The sequence below is a fragment of the Leucopleurus acutus genome (assembly GCF_964270905.1).
Source record: "Leucopleurus acutus genome assembly, chromosome: 5".
Taxonomy (NCBI): domain Eukaryota; kingdom Metazoa; phylum Chordata; class Mammalia; order Artiodactyla; family Delphinidae; genus Leucopleurus; species Leucopleurus acutus.
The window spans coordinates 83,355,388-83,371,252 of NC_139147.1; the positions used below are offsets into that span (position 1 = coordinate 83,355,388).

General features: G+C 55.0%; 1 protein-coding gene across 1 annotated transcript; it reads right to left on the minus strand.

The window, feature by feature from the left end:
• DVL3 (dishevelled segment polarity protein 3) lies at positions 1-15,181 on the minus strand. The gene is made up of 15 exons (XM_082840296.1): positions 14,820-15,181; positions 9,347-9,416; positions 8,701-8,822; positions 8,471-8,580; positions 8,144-8,279; positions 7,873-7,966; positions 7,588-7,657; positions 6,811-6,950; positions 6,567-6,643; positions 6,391-6,458; positions 6,086-6,235; positions 5,355-5,486; positions 4,991-5,158; positions 1,498-1,713; positions 1-1,398 (listed from the first exon to the last, which is right to left on the minus strand). Exons 1-15 carry the CDS (start codon positions 14,978-14,980, stop codon positions 962-964), a joined length of 2,151 nt encoding a protein of 716 aa, XP_082696422.1. The 5' UTR covers positions 14,981-15,181; the 3' UTR covers positions 1-961.
• Positions 15,182-15,865: the final 684 nt, after the last annotated feature.

Here is a 15,865-nt window from a genome sequence, read left to right on the forward strand (position 1 = left end):
GTGGGTATGGGGGCTGAAATATCCTTGGGAAGCCCTGAGGGGCTGCTGAAGCAGGGCTCCTGGTCTCCTCGGAGGCTGGGCCTCCCCTCGCTGGGGGCTCACAGAAAGTCAAACAGCCCGAAATTCTTGGCTGCTCCAGGCCCAGGAAAAATTGGGGGAGGAAAAAAGAAAGAAAAGAAATGTTTCAGGCCCCGAGGTGAGATGAGCCTGCTGGTTAGTAGGGTTAGGGTCTGAAGGAACCAGCACACCGGGCAGGCATGGGGCAGCGGTGGGGCTGGGTATAGAGCACAGATGCTCCCTGGAATCCACTAGCAGCTCAGGCAACTGAGGGGGGCCCGCTGGGCTTCTGCTAAGGTTGAGCGCAGGTGGAGTTAGTGTGGATGGTTACTGGAGGTGACTACAGCTCTAGGGTGCGGGGCTGAGGCAGTAGCAAGGGCAGTTAGGAGGAGGGGCAGAGGAAGCAAGTCTTTTTTTTTTTTTTTTGTATCAGTATTAAGGGGAAAAACCAAGAAATCGGCACGCATGCTTGAGGGGATGGGTTAATAGAGGGATGATGCAGCTGAATGAATGGTGAAAAAGAACTGAGGGAGGGAAAGTGGGGATGAGGGGTATGCAGGCCCTCAAGGGCACCGCTGGGTCAGCTCCTGAAGTCTGTGTGGTGGTGACGGCGGGTGGTAAGGAGCAGCACCAGCAGTTCGGGTCCCAGGAACACGAAGGATCCCGGGAAGTCCTGTGCAGCGGTTAGTGGGCAGAGGAACAAGCCGGGGCTGGTGGCAGGTTAGGGGCTGCAGTGGCGATCAGGTGCACCCTGCCCTCGCTGCACCCAGCGAGCGGTTAGCGGGCCTGGATTTAGTTCCATTTATTTCCCTTTCAGGTACCAAAGTAAAAATGACGGACGGACGGAGAAAGGGACGCGGCTTGCCCGGGGCGGGGTGGGATGGAAGTGGGGAAGGGGCCCTGCTCACATCACATCCACAAAGAACTCACTGGGGTTTCCCATGGCCATGCGGAAGGACTGTCTGCTGGCGGTCAGTTCAGGGGGCACGGAGGCCAGGTCGCGGCCCGGAGGGGCTCCCGGGGGCCCCATGGCCGCAGGCGGTGGGGGCATCATCAGCATGGGGGGGCCGTAGAGAGGGGGCACCCCGGGGGGGCCGTAGCTCGGGTGCGTGTGATGGCTGCGCAGGCTGCTGGCCAGCGAGTGGTGGCTGCGGTGGCTGTGCTCGCTGGCGGCAGGACCCGAGCGCTCGCTGGGCGCCCGCTCCCGCGCCCCCCGCAGGCTGCTGCGGGTCGTGTGGTCCGACTCGCTGCCGCTGCCGCCCGACTTCGAGTCCCCGGTCTTCGGGTCCTTCTCCTTCCGCCGGTCGCTGCCGCTACGGTTGGAGCCACTGCTCCGGCTGCCTGCAGGGGACAGGCAGGGACGGGGTGGGGGACACTCAGAGCTTGCAGAGGAAGCCTGGGGCTCGCCTGGGGCTCCCTCCACGACCCCCGCCGCCTTACCTTCACTGTGCTGACTGCTGGCACTGCCCCCGCCATAGCTGTACCCCAGCTCGGGGAAGCCTGGGTGCGGGTTGTAGGGGTGCGGGGGCGGCGGGTACTGGTAAGGGAAAGCCATGGGCCAAGGGGCAGCCCCTGGGTGCGGCAGAGGGGCCAGCGTGTCCTGGTCGGAGGCGCCGCTGGAGCCATCATGATCGTGGAGGGAGAGGTTGGCCATGTCTGTGGAGGGGAGGGGAGGGCATCTGAGCTGGGTCTATCCCATGCCTTCGCACCCGCAGTCAGCAGAGAGATGCCCAGCCTCGGCCCGGTGGGTGCGTTTGGGAAGATAGTGACAGCAGTGGCAGTGTCCCACCAGAACGGGAGGAGGGACAGGCCAGAGATCTCTCACTCCTTCAGACCCCCTCTGTCACCCTCCAGAGGTGGTGGGGAGGGAGATCCTGCAGAGCCAGCCCCCGAGAAAACCGTCCCCAGGAAGGCCCTGAGTCACCACTTCAGATGCTCAGTGCCAAATCCCAGTTTCTCCTCCTTCCTCCGTGGGCTGGAGGAAGGGGCAAAACTCTTGCTTGGCAATTGCCGCCCACCCCCGACTCTGTTCTCTTATGGGAAGGGTAGGGTGGGGAATATGGGAGGCCGAAATACCAGACAGCCACCAGCTACTGCATACCTGCACTTCCTCAGGTACAGTGCAAGCACTTCATCTCACGCAAACGTTACCACCCCATGAGGAAGGTTATTAGTCACACTTTTTCCAGATGAGGAAAGTGAAGTCCAGAGAGGTTAAATGACCAGCCTGAGGTCAACCCAAACTGCAGCCAGAGCAGAAGCTAAGAGTTGCTTACTTTCTCTTTACCTTTCCAGATGAGGGCATTAGTAAGGAGGAGGGGGCAGTTTGGGGAAATTTAGGTGAAATTTTGCCCTCCTCACTCACTTAGGACTAAAAAAACACCCATTGAAAGCCAGAATGAACACAGGGCCTTTCAGAGCCTCCCCACACAGAAGGCCCTTGGCCCAGATCAATTTTCTGGTGCTTCTGGGGAGGGTGGGAGTGGGGTGGAAGGGTCCAGAAACAGAACAACTTAGATGCCTCCTCTGTGCTCTCCACCCCATTCCCAGCCAGGCCTAGTTCTTCACAGCACTTGAGTCACTGCACTAACATTACTTCTTTCATGACTCTGACTCCCCAGTAAACTGTGCACAGGCAAGGCTGCTCCCACCAATGTTGGAACTATCTGGAAGGGAGTATAAGGGGCCACTAGATCTGCCTGCCTGGGACACTCCTTGTTCACAGGTCCCTGGGGTGAACAGGTCCCTGGTTCTCTGGGACCACCCATACCAGGTCCCAGAGCTCTGAGAGAGCTGCAATTGCCCAGGAGCCAGCTGCTGGATACAGACTGAGCCCTTTGTTGCAAGCCCTTAAGGGAGCTGAGCCAACCTTACAGGGGAGAAGAGGTCAGGAGAGGGGGCTGAGGCAGCCTACGGAATCTACCAGCCAAACAATCAGTCAAGGCCGGCAGCTAGCATGAGAGGTGGTGGCGGTGGGAAGCAGGGGCGTGCCTCGGTGACCACTTCAGCTGCCAGGCTGTCATCCCATGGGGAGTGACTGTGTGCTCTGGGGGCTACCCAGGTCCCCAGCTATTCCCTTTGAGCCTGCTGTACTCCCAACTGAGGAGACCTCACCAGTGAGAAGGAAAAGACCTGTCCTGTCAGCATCTCCCTGAGCTCGGCTTCTGCTGGACTTGGTCCATGGGTAGGAGACCCAGAATGCCCCTGGGATGGAACAATGTCTCTCTGAGCAACAGCCACAGCTATCCTGAGAAGCTTTATGTCCCCATGAAGGTTTGGGGCCAGGGCTCACTTCTACTAATGATGATAATAATAGCCGTATCTGACTGAGTCTAAGAAGCCATTGATTATAAGATGCACCCCAATTTCAGAGATACTGAAATGTGAAAAAAATGTTCATCTTAGAATTAAATATATGATAAATGGACAACTTTTTTAGAGCAATTACTGTGGGCCAAACATGGTGCTAAAAGCATTACATACATTATCTTATATAATTCTCAAAACAGATCTATAAGTTTTACTGTTATCTCCATCTTACAGATCAAGAAATCAAGGCACTGTGAGAGGCTGTGTCACGTACTCATGTTCACACAGTAAGGGTGGAGCTAAAATCTGAACTCAAAACTAACTCCAGGGCTTCCCTGGTGGTGCAGTGGTTGAGAGTCCGCTTGCCGACGCAGGGGACACGGGTTCGTGCCCCGGTCCGGGAAGATCCCACAGGCTGCGGAGCAGCTGGGCCCGCGAGCCATGGCCGCTGAGCCTGCGCGTCCGGAGGCTGTGCTCCGCAACGGGAGAGGCCACAACAGTGAGAGGCCGATGTACCGTAAAAAAAAACAAAAACAAAAACAAAAACTAACTCCAAAACCTTATGCATCTATTACTACTCCATGGGGCCATGCCAGAGCTGCTAAGGGACAGGGACCCCACCCAGCCTCCACCAGGGACTTATGCTCCACAAGAACCACCTTTCTAGCCCCTAGAACCTAATCTGAAGCATTTTAAGGGCTAGCTTTTGGACTCCAGCCAGCACCACTGGGCTGAGAGAAGCCTCCCTCAGACAGGGGTAGCTGCTGGGGCTGTGCTTCAGCTCCCAATCCTGAGCACTGCTGCCCTGTTTTGAGGACTCCTCTTCCCGAGAGCTGTCCACAGGCTCCGGAGAATGGGGGTTCCCTACATACTTCTCCTGCTTAATAACCCTCATTGGCTTTGTACTCTGTCAGGATCAAGTCCAAATTCCTTGGTACAGCTTACAGAGTCCTCTACAGCCTGGCCCTGACAGCTTTTCCAGCTTCACTGAGAGGCACAGCCCCACCCTGAGAGGTCTGAGGAGGCTGTGGACTTGAGGCCTCAGGCCAGCTCCAGGACGTCCTGCCTTAGTGGAAGCTGCTTGGTGCTGTGAGGGTGAGCAGGGGCCAAGGCGAGGAACTCTGTTTGGCCTTGCTGGGACAATGTTTCTGCAGCACCACACACCTAGGACAACCCTGATGGTGGGAAGAACAAAGGATCTGGAGCCAGAAAGACCTAGATCCAAGGCCTAGCTCCTCTGCTTCTAGCTGTGAAACGTGGGATGGACTGCTTAACTTCTGTAAGTCTCAGTTTCCTCATCTGAAAACAGGGATAGTAATCCGTCTCCCCAAGGGCTGTGGGGAGGTTGTGAGGCTTGAATGAGAGTGAGATGATGCTTTAGAAACAATCAGCATGGTGCCGGGCACAGAGCAGGCACTTAGAAAATGCCAGCCCCCAGAGGGGGATGTAGGGCAGGTAAAGAGGCTGGACTGGGCTCTGCCTCTACCACAGAACTGTCCGGTCTCGAGATTCCCCCAGCTCTGCTACCCCCTCATCTGGGTTCCCTAGAGTCTGCTGCCACATCCCCGGGCAACTCTCCACTTCCAAGCAGGAGACAGGGCAAGGAGGTGGGGGAGGAACGTACTGCCACAGAGGTCGCCGAAGATGTAATAGCACTGCTCAGAGAAGGTGATCTTGTTGACAGTGTGGCGGATGAAGCCGGCCTTCAGCAGGTTGCTGGCGTATTTGCGGGCCTCTCGCCGGTCAGTGAAGCCTTCCACGTTGTGGTACAGCCAGTCCACCACATCCGAGCCTGAGGGCAAGGCTGCCACTTGACTGGGAGGCCCACCTGACCTGGGCTCTTCTGGCCTCACAGAAGCCATGAGGCTAGTGCTGATTCCAGCTCAAAGGAGTGGCCCAAGGGAGTCCTTGGCACCCCCCCACCCCACGGCCTGCCCTGCCCCACTGCTCTCCACCCTGTCCTTCATCCCACCATGGGGCCCTCTCACCGATGAAAGCATTGGGGATGGTAATCTTGAGCCACATCCTGTCACGGACCTCCAGCCCAGATTCAGGGGAGGCCATGGCTTTTACGATGGCGGCCATGTCACTGTGGATGGACAGGTGGAAGTCGTCTAGGCCTGGGGGTAGGAGGCAGAATGGTGAGGCAGAAAGGGGCTATGGAGCTAGGTACACAGAAGTTTGCATTCCAGCTCTACCACCTAATAGCATGGACCAATGTCGAGCAAATCACCGATTTGTTGGACACTCAGTTTCCTCTTCCATAAAAATAGGGACTTTAGTATCTATTTCACAGGATATTTAAAGAGAGAATTAAATAGTGTAAATGAAGGGGCTTAGCCCAGTGTATAATGCGTGCTATGATAATAAAAAGGCAGTCATTTACTGAGTGCTTACTTTATGCCACACTGTGACTGATGCTTTACTTGTATCCTCTCATTAAACCCCCAGGAACCTGGTAAAGTGCATATCATTAGTCCCATTTCACGAGAGGAAACTGAGGCTTACTGAGTGCTCAGTACAGGTTCAGAAGCAAACTCTGTTTGGTGAGGGTCAGCATCCACTGAGGAAAACTGCAGAGTAAGGTAGCTGGAATGAACCGAGTCTCCTCCTCTCCAGCCCCCTCTGATGCTCAAGCAAGAGGCTCCAGGTGGGCCTTCAACAGTCCCTCCCAGCTGGCCCCGTCTGCTGGGCCCAGGGGTTAGGGTTGGACACTCACGCTCTGTGTCAGGGATGGAGCTGGTGATGGAGGAGCTGGTGGAGGTGATGGTGCTCAGGGAGGGGCTCATGCCGTAGGCAGGGAAGGTGCCGGTCATGGCTGCAGTGTGGGAGACCCAGGCCGCGGGGTCAATGGGCCGGATGGGCTCGCCTGCGGGGAGGATGAGGAGTCAGGGGCTGCCTGCCCTGCCTACTGCTTGGCCCAACAGGGTAGGTATGAGGGTTCAGGGTAACACGGAAGGAAGGAGAGATAGGGCTCACATAGGTCAAGCACCAGCTTTAGGGCCAACTGCCCCATCCACTTACTCCTGGGCAGTGTGAAGCACCCACGTGGACTTGGGTCCCAGCACTTGGCTACAGTCAAGGTGATGGGCCTGAAAGCAAGGGTGTCCCTAGTAAGGGCAGGATGTGCGGAGGCCAAACCAAGCCCCTTGCCTGATAGCCAGAAATACCTGCCCCCTCCTCCCCAATGCCATCCATACCCTGGTTTGTGCACGATCTCCCGCAGTACCCGGACCGCGTCGTCATTACTCATGTTCTCAAAGTTGATCTCGTTTACCTGGGAAAGAGGACCAGGAGTGGGATAAGCAGCTGTGCTGGGGAGGTGGGTAGGGAAGCTGAGTTTGGTGGGCCAGGGGGTCTTCCCCTTACCAAGAAGCAGGGTACAGACGGCATGGACATCTCCCCATCCCTATCCATACCACCACCCACGGTGGGCAATGGTACCTGTAACAGCATATCTCCTGGCTCGATGCGTCCATCAGCAGCCACGGCCCCCCCCTTCATGATAGAGCCAATGTAGATGCCTCCGTCACCACGCTCGTTGCTTTGGCCCACAATGGAGATACCCAAGAAGTTATACTTTTCTACAGGGAGTAACAAGACCTTGAGAGAGGAACCAAGTTCCTACCCAAATTCCAAGCCCCATATTAGAAAAGGGTAGAAAGGGACAAGAACTAACACTTATTGGACCTGAGTCAGGCACTGTATTCCACATGCTCAAACATGCTTTCACTTGATCCTCGTTGGCTATGAGGTAGGGACTCAGTCCTGTTTTACAGAGCAGACAACTGAGGTTCAGAGAATTTAAGTGACTTTTCTAAGCCATGAAGTGGCAGAGTCAGGATTCAAACTCAGATTTAAATTCCAAAGTTGGGGCTCTTTTCCCTACATCCAGCTATCTCCTAAAGAAGAGCACCTAGGGTAGAAATCAGAGAGCAAGAATGCAGTGCCTGAAAAATGGAAAGCTGGGAGGAATCAGAAATCACTTCCTCTAGGAAGTCTTCCCGGATGCCATTCTCTGCGTCCACAGTTCTCTGTGCTTATCTCTGTCATAGCCCTGACCATGAGATACTGAAGTGATCAGTGTATGTACCAATTTATGCTTATGAAAGAGAACTTCTTGAGGGCAGGGAACGTAGCCTGTGCCTCTCTGAACTCCTTGAGTCTGCCCAGCGTCTGGCACGTAGCAGGTGCTCACGAGAGTTGTTTCACCAGACTCACCCATGTTGAGAGTGACCGTGATGATGTTGAGTGACATGGTGGAGTCCGTGATGCTGCTGAAGGACGAGGACTGGAACAGACAGAAGCCCTGAGTAGCAGGCAGTGCTGGCAGGAACTCACTGCTCCCACCTGGCTCCGCCTCAAGGTGAGCCCTCAGCACCACCACCCCTCTCAGGTTCTAGACCCTGACCCAAGGGGAGGGGTCTAAGGAAGCATAGACTCTGGCCCTGCCTGGGCAGGAGGGCTCGGTCTGCTCCCACCCACCCTAACATCTCAGCTCCATACCCTCTCAATCCGCGAAACCTTCTGCTTCCGCCGCCGCCGCTTGTGTCTTCTCATCAGGCGTGAGGCGCTGCTCTGCTCTGTGGAGCTGCTGAACCTGTGGGGCCCACAGTCATTCCCCACCGAGCTGGCCCAGCCCTGCCCCATAAGAGGCACCGCAGGGCCCAGGTCCCCCCCACCAAGCCCAGGTCCCGCCCAGGGGCCCAGCATCCTCAGGGTTCAGGGCTCCTCCGGGGTCACCTGTCCCACAGTACCCATGAAACCAAAGCCCCACCTGCTGGTGGAGTCATCCTCATCTGAATCAAAGAAGCTGGTGGTTTCCAACTCGCTGCTCATAAGGGTGGATGAGCTATCATACCCCCCTGGCTCTCGCCGCCGCTCCCCCTTTGCAGTTCCATTTAGCCGGGTTGCTGCAGGAGATGGAGGCAGCTGGGTTCACAGATGCAGGAGAGAAGGAGGAGCGAGGAAGGAGCAGGGGCTGCACTGGGGCCAGGCATACCCAGAACTCAGGAAGTAGGGCAGAGAGGTGGGTAGCTGAGTGGAAGCTGCGGGGGGTGGGTGGGGTGGGGGTGGGGAAGGTGTCTGTTCAGGGAAGACGCACTGTGCTCTGGGCCATCCCTCCGTCGTGGCCGCTCTCGCTGGGCAGACACCAAGGAGTCAGTCTCTGTGTCATTGTCCAGGTTCTCCTGGCTGCCCCCACCAGCATGAGGGCTGCAGGGAAGAGAGGACTTGGTGGGGGAGGGGGCAGGCTGGGGGCTCCCTCCCCCAGCCCTGAGCTGAGCTGACGCAGACCTCCCCCATGGGCCCTCCCCACCCTCAGGTCACACTCACTGGAAGGATGGGGGCCGGGAGTCCCCAATGCCTCCTGTGCGCTCCATGGGCGGTGGCAGTTCCGATGGGTTGTCAGCACAGAAGGGAGCTGGCTCTGGGTGTGAGCCCTCAGCCGACACCAGCTGATGGGGAGAAAATGCATGGATAGTAGGGCGCAGGGGCCCCAGGGAAAAGGGGATAGCTGGCTTCTGGCAGGGCATGAGACTTGGGGAGAATGAAGCAAGGGACATGCAGGGAGAAGAAACAGGACTGTGTTAGGTCAGCTGAGATGAGGAATGGACCCACTGCTGGGTTGATGAGGAGGCTGGGAGGCATGGGTTGGTGAAGTGGGATGGGGGCAGAGAACAAGAGTCAGAGGTCCAAGGTAGAGGTCAGCAAGTGACAGAAGGGAACCTGAGGCAAAGTACCTCAGAGGACATAGGAGACGTTTTTGTCTCCAACGTGTATTTCTGTCTCTCTTTTCCCCCTTCTCACCACTCCCTCACTTTTCACCAAAGCTATAGAATCTGGGGTGAGAGTCAGTTCAGTTAGAAAACTCAAGGAATATTCAGATACTGAAGCATAAAACCACAGTCTCAGCAATGCCTTTCCTCCATCCAGCCCACTGCAGGAATGCAGGTGGAGAGGGCTGAGGGGGGCTCCTTACCCAGGACACCACCCGGCCATTGAAGCAGGGCAGCTTGGCATTGTCGTCCGAGATCTCCTCCTTCACCACTCTGCAGGGAAAGGTGGGTGTCAGAGCGAGCTTTCTGAGGTGGAATCGGAGGCATCCTCACAACCCCAACTCTCAGGGGCTCCTCTACCCTAAACTGGGAATCAAACCACCAGCATAAGCCTGTTCAAATGGGAGCAGGGATGGGCTGACCAGGGACAGCTCTTTGTCACCACCAGGAAGACACCAGCCATGCCCAGGCCATCTGCTTTCCTGGGGCATCCTCTTGGTCATCAGGTGATTGCAAATTACACCTGACAAATCACTGTCCCCAGTGAGTGCAGTCGCCCCCTAGAATCTCGAGAGCTGTACCCATCCTAACAATGGCTCTCCTGGGCTGGACTTTATCTTTCCCTCTGACCCTAAACTAGGAAAAAGCACACCCATATCACTGTTCTTCCCTTCTCATTTGGGAATCCTAATATTCTTCTGGGAGATGTGGATGAGGAATTTAAGGAAATTAGGAAAGAGAAGGGGAGAAGGCATTTACCAAACATCATCTACTGCCACTATGACATTAGTAACAACTGCTCTCATATATTGAGCATGTATTGGGTTGGCCAAAAAGTGCGTTCGGATTTTTCCGTAACATCTTATGGAAAAACCCCAAGGAACTTTTTGGCCAACCCAATATTATAGGCCAAGCACAAAGCTAAGTACTTTACTTGTATCACTTCGTTTAACATTCATAGTAATGTTATAAAATAGATAGAGATGGGGAAACCAAGGCTCACTAGGTTCAGAAATTTACCTACAGTCACACGATTAATAAGTGAAGAGATGGAATTTGAATCCTGGTCAGCCTGATTCCAAAGCCTTTATTCTTACCTATTATACCATCTTATCTCCCTATAGTTAGAATGTATAATCTTCACATCAGCCTCATTGTATAGACCATATGATCCTGATTTTATGAATAAGGAAACTGAGAAACAATCAGTAACTTGTTCAAGGTCACAGAGCTAGATGTCAGAGCTGGAATTCCACCCCAAGCTCGTCTGACTCCAAACCCCATATTCTTTCCATGGTATTTCACATTCTTTCCCGTACAGTGAGAGAGGTGATGTGGGTCTGTGTGGAGGGTGACGGTGTGGGAGACAGTGATGTGGGACATGGGGTGGCGGATGGGGGGAGGGTAGGATGTAGTCTCAGGCATGTAGTTTGGCCTGGGGCATGCAGTGGGGCAAGAAGTCAGACCACAACTACAATATGGGGCCTTCGAAAGGAGATAGAAAAGCTTGAGGCCTGCACCCCCAGACTGATCAAATACCCCAGGAGCACAGAGCTAGAAAGCTGTGATCAGGGGCAAGAGGAAGACACATGCCTGGAGTTATGAGCAGAGAGGGAAGACAGCAAGGAAGGAGGCTGGGAAGCCCAGTCCTCCCTTTTTCTTAAAGCAGCTCCTGCCCAGAGCTCGGGACGTGCTTGGCTTCTTGTGATGCTCACATTCTTGGACTCACAGCCAAGTTTGAAGGCTGAGCCTGCCCTCCTCCCTCCCCTTCAGCTTTGGCTCCTCCACTGTTTCCAACCCCACAGCAACCCCAGGAAAGCAGCTCAAATCATCCTGCTCAGGCCCACCATGGCAGAAAGCCTGGAGACAGAACAAGCTAGAAAACAGGGCACAGAGATAGCTCAGACCCACCAGCCAGTCTGACCACAGGGCACCCCAAGCTCGCAGCCCCCATGGGAACTGGGGCTCAAATTAAAAGGAGGTATGTGGGTCACGTGGCAGGGACTGTGATCTGCTTTGGAGAGGGTCTCAGCAGCCCTGTGGTGGGAAACTGCTGCTGAGGCCCCACCACACAGCTCAGCACTACAGATGTTTCCTCTCTTTCTGGGGGTCACCGACAGGTCACCAAGGCTCTGCTGACTCACAATGATCAGCTGATCTTCGGGAGCCTTGGGGGACCTCAGACAGGCCTCCCCTTCCCGCTGTGGAGCTGAATGGCTCAGGGTTCTGCAGCATTTATGCACTCACATACACACACACCCCCCAAGTGGAGTCGGACAAATCTGGGTTCAAATTCCAATTCTGCTACTAATTAGCCCTCCTATCTTAGAGAGGTTTCTTGACTTTTCCAAGCCTTTGTCTCATCCTTGTAAGTGAGATTTGTAAGTGCCTGGCATGGTCCAGGCATACACTAAAAACTAGTTACTAACTTTGTCAATGTTTTGCGGGATCCATACTCTCTTTCTAACTAGGTGTAAGTTTCGAAGGGCAGGGGCCAAATAAATCTGCTTATCACTCCTTGTTCATTTAATTAAAAAGCCTTTGCCAAGAGCCCAGTGGGCTTTAAGTTTTGTGCTTGCCGTTGCATGGATCTCAAGAAGCATTAGACCTGGAGCCTGTCTTGTCCTTGGAGGTTACTGTCCAATGCATAGTTCACATGAGTATATTGCAAGTGGGAAGTGATCAGAGCTGTAAGAGCAGCAGATGTGTTCACTGGACAGACATCTACTGAGTACTATTTAGTGTTAGGTCCTGGCTAGGAGCTGGGTAGTTATAAGGATAAATAAGAATAAGTGCCATAACTTTAAAAGTGCAACCCAGAGGAAAGGAGAATTTGGACCTGGAGAAGACAAGGGAAAAGAAGTACTCCAGGTAGAAGGCCCAGAGACAGGCTAGTGTGTGACATGGAGCGGGGAGCAAAACAGTTAGTGGCCTGACTTCCCATGTTATTCCTCCCATGGCTCAAGGCCCCTCAAATGGTGGTACCTTGTTCTTCCATCCACTATCTCCTCAGTGCTGAAAATGTTTAATTCTTCTTCTATATCCCAAATAATTTAAGAGGGCTGGACCTACCCTGAGCTTGACAAATACTTCTGGAGACCAGATGGGAGTTGGGAATCCTCAAGTCTTACACACCAGAACCCCAGAGGGAGAGCCTGGAAAGCTGGAGGAGATGGCAGCCTTCCTCCTCTGACCCACTTTCCCATCTGTCAGCAGAGGTTGCTGGCCCCTGCCAGACCTCCCTCTCATGGGGCTGGGATAAGGGGCAGCCCTATCACCTATACAGTTTGCCAAGGCTCAGCATCTCCCTCAGAGAGGATGTCCCTGTTAAATGATGATGATAATACCTACAATTGTGTGATTAATGCCTTAGACTTTGGAACCAGGTTCCTAATAAGCTCTGCTACTTATTAGCTGTGTGACCTTGGGTAAGTAAGTTACTTAAGTTTTCTGTGCTCTAGTTTCCTCATCTATAAACTGGAGATATTACTACCTATTCCACAGGACTGTAAAGAGAATTGAATGACTAAAGATTTGAAAGTCATTTAGATCAGTGTCTGCACACTGTAAGCACCATAAAAAGAGTTTGATAAATAAATGAAATACATATATAAATATATATTCCTCAGCTGTTAGTCCTCTGTGACAAGACAGCCCTACCAGGTCTCCCGATCATTAATCCTTCTAGGAATAAAAACAAAATCAATCTCCTCCACTTCATTTTTACCATAGTTCGCAACCCTGCTAAAATGGCCTACTCTAATATTTTGCAAAAGATGGTTCAAGTTCCAGTACCACTGATGAATGCAAGATGGCTTCAGGTGTATCTGAATGAATGTTTAATTCGAGAGTTAAACATTTATTTTTAACATATTTTAGAAAGAAATATAAATAGAATGTCAGACCTGTGGTTTCATATTATTGACTAGGTCAAACTAAGAAAGCGTGAGTGGGCTGACAGTGGATTTAAAGAACAATATTAAGTCAACAGTGAGCGGATATAATGGGGGTTAGGCCTGGCTTGACAGCAGCCTGGGGAGAGTGGGAGGCAGCCCACAGAGATCTAGGTTTAGGAGGTGGGGGCTAGGCCCAGTGGACTCTGGGATGAGTGGGCGGTGGAGACACAGGTCTAACCCAGTCCCTCAAGGCACCTGACCCCAGGGTGGCCCCAGAGTACTGAAATGCAGCTGATTTTCCCCTATCCCATACGCTGAGGCAGTATCTTAGTCTCTTCTAACTCCATTCTTCCTTTATCAGACCAAGGCATCTGCCCACCTCACTCCCACCCCTTGCAGATGGATCCCTCTTCAGCATCTTCCAATCAGGGGTCTCTGTCTCTGGACTGAAGCCAGACAATCATTACTACACTAGGAGTACCCAACCCCAAGGCAGGAACAACAACAGAAACGAGAATAGAAGCTGCATAGCACTTCCCACTGTACAAAGCACTTTCACACATATGAGCTCTTGGGCTCAACAAACCCTGAGTTCCAAGGGGAAATGTGACAGCAAAACATGCAGAAGACAGAAAAGGTGCTAGCGTCCCAGAGCCAGGAGGGCCGGGGTCCTTGGAGAGAAGCCAGGCTGATGAACACGGGGGAGAAGAATTTCTCCCCTCACTCAGCTCTGGGCCTCTGCTCTAAAGAGCAGCGTAGGCCTCAGGCTAGGCTGGAGAGGCGGCCTTTAGGCCAGGAGGGCCCGGGAAGGCCTTCCCCGCAGGCCTCCAGGCCCAGTGCCCAGTTAGTGAGGGGCAGGCTAGTGTGGGGGGCCTCCCCCTCCCCCAGTCCCCTGGGAGTTGGGGGGGGCGGTGAGGGGATCCACCAGGCTCCCCCTCCCAGGCCAGCTGCTACAGAACCTTCCGGCTCCAACATTCCATCCCCTCTTAAAGGGGAAGTCACTGCTTCCAAAACTCCGCCCGTCCAAAGCCCTGCAGCTGGGTGGATAAGACCCCTCCAGGGAGGGGAGGATGAACACCAAGAGACCCTTCCTGGCCCTCCCATTAAGAGGCCCCAGTTCGGTGAGGGACTCTGCACCTGGGCTAGTGGGGAATCCTCCTCAGGGGTAAGGTGCTCTGCTCCCTGACAACATCCCCAACAGCCCACAAGGGACAGGGGAGACAGCTAAGTAAACATCAGAGCTGCAGGCCTTAGCTTACAGCCTGAGCACCCCCCAGCCAGTGCTAAGTCCCACAGCATAGCCCTTAGATGCTCCATATTCCAAATATGGCTCTGAGTTGTGGAGCTGAAAAGATGGAGAAGGCGAAGGCCGAGTGCCGAACACCCGAAGTCTCTGCTAGAAAGGTGGCTCTGTTGGCAGGAGGAGGGTTGGGAACTGTGCTCTGGAACGGGTGGAGGGGGGGAAGGTGTGTCTGTGTGGGCCGCTGGTCTCTGAGGAGGTGAGGAGGCTTGACTGCGCTGGAACTGACTGCTCTTGGGGAGTTGGACGTCCCTTAAACGAGGGGACCAAGGTCCCCCACAAGAGGGGAAAGGAGAGTCCCTAGAGGCGCTGGAACTCCAGCCTCTGAAAAAGCCAGTGAGGACCAAATGGCCGAGTCGCCCCTAGAATCCAGAGTAGGGGTAGAAGCCAGTGTAGCAAGGGGAGTCCGAACTGGCCGAGTGGGCCCCTAGAAGCCGGAGGGGCCGGGGTCCCCCGGAGGCGAGGCGGGGCCATCCTCACCCGAAATCGTCGTCCATAGACTTGAAGAAGAACTTATAGCTGGGTCGCTGCAGAACGCCCTTAAAGTCCGCCAAGGTGACGCGCTCGGCGGGCAGGGGCAGCTTCACCAGGTACGGCGTCTCCTGCCCGTCCAGGTGGTAGATGATCTTGGTCTCGCCCATGGCTCCGGCCTCGGGCCCGGCGGCCCGCGCGCTGCCTGCTCGGGCGGCGGGGCCGGGCCTCTCCGGCGGCGGCGGCGGCGGCGGTCGGCGCGGCCCAGCGGCTCAGCCCAGCTCCGCGGCCGGCCGCGGCGCCAGCTCCCTTGTTCTCCGGCCGCTCCCGGGTCCCAGCGCCGCCTGCCGCCGTCGCGGCCGCCGCTTCCGCTCCCCACTCTCCCGGCTCTGCTGGCGACGGCGACTCTTCCGGTGGCCGCGGCCCTCCCGGCTCTTGGCTGCAGCCCGGTCCACTCCCCGCCCCCGACCCAGGCGCGGCTCCGCCCCGGCGCGGGCCCACCCCCGGCTGCAGCCGAGCCGCGCTGGCCGCGCGGCAGATGGCCTGGCCCTCGGCCGTACCCCGCAGACACCCCGCCCAGCCACCCTGCGGTGCTCAGCTCCTGCGCGCTGGTCCCAGGCCCAGAGGGGAGCGTGGCGGCGGTCGCCTACGCCCCCAAGGATGGAAGGGCAGATCTCTCCAGCCCACGTTCCCGGACTCTTCAAGGCCCTGGCTCTGGACCCAAGGGGGATCGGCTGCTTCTCTGCAGCTGGGGAGGGATGTAATGTAGGAGTCGCTTTGCTTTCTGAGAAGGGACGGGGGGCGCGGTTTTGACCATGTATCGCTGGAGAAAAGGGACCTCGACATGGCCTTTTAGGGTCTGTTGAGAAGCACAGCTGCTATCACTGAGTCTACCAAACAACTCCTTAAGGTCAGAACAAGATCGAATTGATTCCTTCTTATAACTTCAGTACCTAGGTGTAAAGCAGTGGTTTAATAAATGGGTTGAATGCAGAATGAGTACAGGAATGAAGATGCGTGTGAGACTGGGACATGAAGTCTCAAGCCAGAACTAT